The sequence below is a fragment of the Corticium candelabrum genome, chromosome 7 (assembly GCF_963422355.1).
Source record: "Corticium candelabrum chromosome 7, ooCorCand1.1, whole genome shotgun sequence".
NCBI classification, from domain to species: domain Eukaryota; kingdom Metazoa; phylum Porifera; class Homoscleromorpha; order Homosclerophorida; family Plakinidae; genus Corticium; species Corticium candelabrum.
Window position 1 is genome coordinate 4,863,851 of NC_085091.1, and position 2,773 is coordinate 4,866,623.

Consider the following 2,773-nt stretch of genomic DNA (forward strand, 5'->3'; position numbering starts at 1 on the left):
TTGTGTGGTCATGCAAATGAAAACAGGAGCGCATATACAGGAAGTCTGCCTGCAGCGGAAACTCAACTGTACAGTACACATTGTTAAAATTTAGTATTTTCGTAGACCCTATGTTATAAGTACTGATGTCTAAGTTTCTTGTAGTGAAGCTAAAAATTGCATGCAAACAAGTCCTAAACATATTATAAATCCTTAAGGCTGATTGAAATTTACACATTCAGTGTCCCATGCTACTGCGTTCTGGTTTCCTAAAACCAAAAATCTCGTAGTCATTGTAGTAAACAGACACAAGTTGATTGTACAACTGCTCAGATAGTTGCAACAAATGTGGAGTTTTGTCTTTAGTCGTAGGATTGACATGAGGCATCTTCAACCAATGTGGCGCGCCTAGAATCATCAATAGGTAACGACTGTCTCTGTCAACGGTTAAACTCTCCATATCGATGTAATAATCGTAGTGAATGTGACACGGATAACATGCCATATTCTGTGGTATCCACTGGTGATTTAATTTAATCATTTTCGTTGTCTCGTTACCGAAACGAGACACAAACTTGGCAAAGTCGCAGATGCTCAAGTTTTGCCACAGATGTTTGGGATCACGACGTCCTCTCACGGAGTTAGCGTATTTTACTATTTCGCGACTTTGTCGTTCGTAACCTTCACCTTTTCTTTTCAACATCAAGTAGTCTGCTGCGAAACGATTGAGTGGCTCTCTGTAAGCCATAAACTTTTTGTAAGTTCTAAGTCTGAGTTCAATTTCTGATCTGTTCTTGTACGATTTCAATGTTGTCAAGCCTCTAACCGAACGAACTGATTTGACGGCATCGTCGAGAGATTTGAATGAGCCTTCCAGTACAAGCATAACTGCTCTCCAAGAGGTCGAGCCTGACTTCCAGACAGGACAGTAGATAACTTTGTGATTATCGTCTACGACGGCGCGTTGGTAGAAATAGTCAAGTTGTTCCTCGGAAAGAGGCTGTCGGAACCTTGTGCATCTGTCGTCGATAGAGGCTTTCATACTTGCAAAGTGTTTCCGAGATTCTGCAAATCATAGTTGTTTTACAATAAATCACCGAAGTTCCAAAAACCTCAGACATTTGCATGTACATGTATGCAAAGACAAACATACACACACACACACACGCGCGCGCGCGCACACACACACACACACACACACACACACACACACACTCACACACACACTACAATAAAAAGGTAAACGTTAGGAAATCCCCCAGATACTGGGCACTCCACCAGCTAACAGCTGGACTCCTGCATGTGCATGCTCTACTCAGGAGAACACTGGGCCTGCGCTAGCATTGTCCCGGAGACTATATTGACAGGAGTACCGGCTTGTGAAACCAACTAAAGTGTGAGCACCCAAAGTCTCGCCTGGACTTACTGTCGTTGATGTCACGTCACAGCCGATGGCCGCTTAGTACTCCAATCGAAGAACATGCAGGTACTCATTTACACTTTTGGATTTGAAAGAGTCAAAATGAGTGTGTGAGTGTTTTGCCCAGTAAATTAGGCCATAACCTGTCATGACTGTGGCTTGAACTTGCAACCCTGCTAGGTCTTGGATGTACACACTCTATTGGATGACTTAGTAGCGCGCGCGCCCACACACTCACACACACACACACACACACACACACACACACACACACACACATACACACACACGCACGCACGCACGCATGCATGCACATGCTCGCACGCACGCTCACACCCACCCGTTTCGTTAACATATAAATATTTGTATTTGAATTCAGGTATAATGCCTTTCTAGATTACACGAAAACGTGCATTAAAATACATAGGGAGCTATCAGCAGAATGGTTTTAGGCTTACTCGCTACTACGCAAGCCCGTATGCTGCTTTGCCAGCGGGTGGTTCAAGTTCCTTTAAAGTGGACTTCTGACTTCATCACAAAAAGTTACGTAATTATGATAATAAGTTTATATTCAACAGTAAATGAATTATGGCATCCGTGTGGTGTGCACATTGGACGCATGTTCAGTTATGCTTTGTATGTTTATATCGTATTGCCTCGAATAGAGGCCGCCCTCGATTAAAGGTCGCCCTCAAATATAGGCAGCAGCTAAACAAACATGTAAAAAGTACTGGCTGCCCTCCAATTGAGGCGACAATAAGAGCGAAGTTACTGGCCACGCCTAGATCACATATGTTTTTGATGCTACCACGTCAATCTTCTCCTAGCGCATTCGTTTATAATTATTTAAGTATCTACTGTATTTGTACAGTAGGGCATCCGTATTTCGCACCTCGCGATTGTGAGCTTCACTTGCATGTTTCTCATCCCAGCGCACTCGTTATCAAAGTATTAATCGTGGATGATGTGATAGTTGTGGCAATTAAATGTAAAAATGGCACCTCTAAAGGTGTCAACTTGTGTCAACAGAAGAAACGTGACGTCCAAGTACAAACGTGTCACAGTGTAAGTAGAGACTTAAAAACAGAGGTCGCAGTTCCGTAATCTTGTTAACAATAGACGCCGCGTCCACCATTTGAAGAAATACGATATATATGCATTTATATATGTATGAATGTATGTTTGTAAGTATGTATGTATGTATGTATGTATGTATGAATGTATGTATGTATGTGTCTCAATTGGTTAGAGTGTGCAGTTGGAGATTGGCAACATTCGGGACATTCGGGTCAGAGTTTGAGTGCAGGAGGGCCACATACATAAGTTCCTATAGGCAAGCAACTAACATACAATTGCCTCTCTCTCCGGAGTGTC

At 42.7% G+C, this 2,773-nt stretch overlaps 1 protein-coding gene across 1 annotated transcript; it reads right to left on the minus strand.

The window, feature by feature from the left end:
- Positions 1–217: 217 nt before the first annotated feature.
- LOC134181722 (carbohydrate sulfotransferase 14-like) lies at positions 218–1,021 on the minus strand. The gene has a single exon (XM_062648990.1). The coding sequence runs from the start codon at positions 1,019–1,021 to the stop codon at positions 218–220; it is 804 nt and encodes a 267-aa protein (XP_062504974.1).
- Between the last annotated feature and the right edge of the window lie 1,752 nt (positions 1,022–2,773).

Excerpts from the sequence above, each read along its gene's own strand:
- LOC134181722 (XM_062648990.1), bottom strand. The coding sequence starts at position 1,021 with ATGAAAGCCTCTATCGACGACAGATGCACAAGGTTCCGACAGCCTCTT.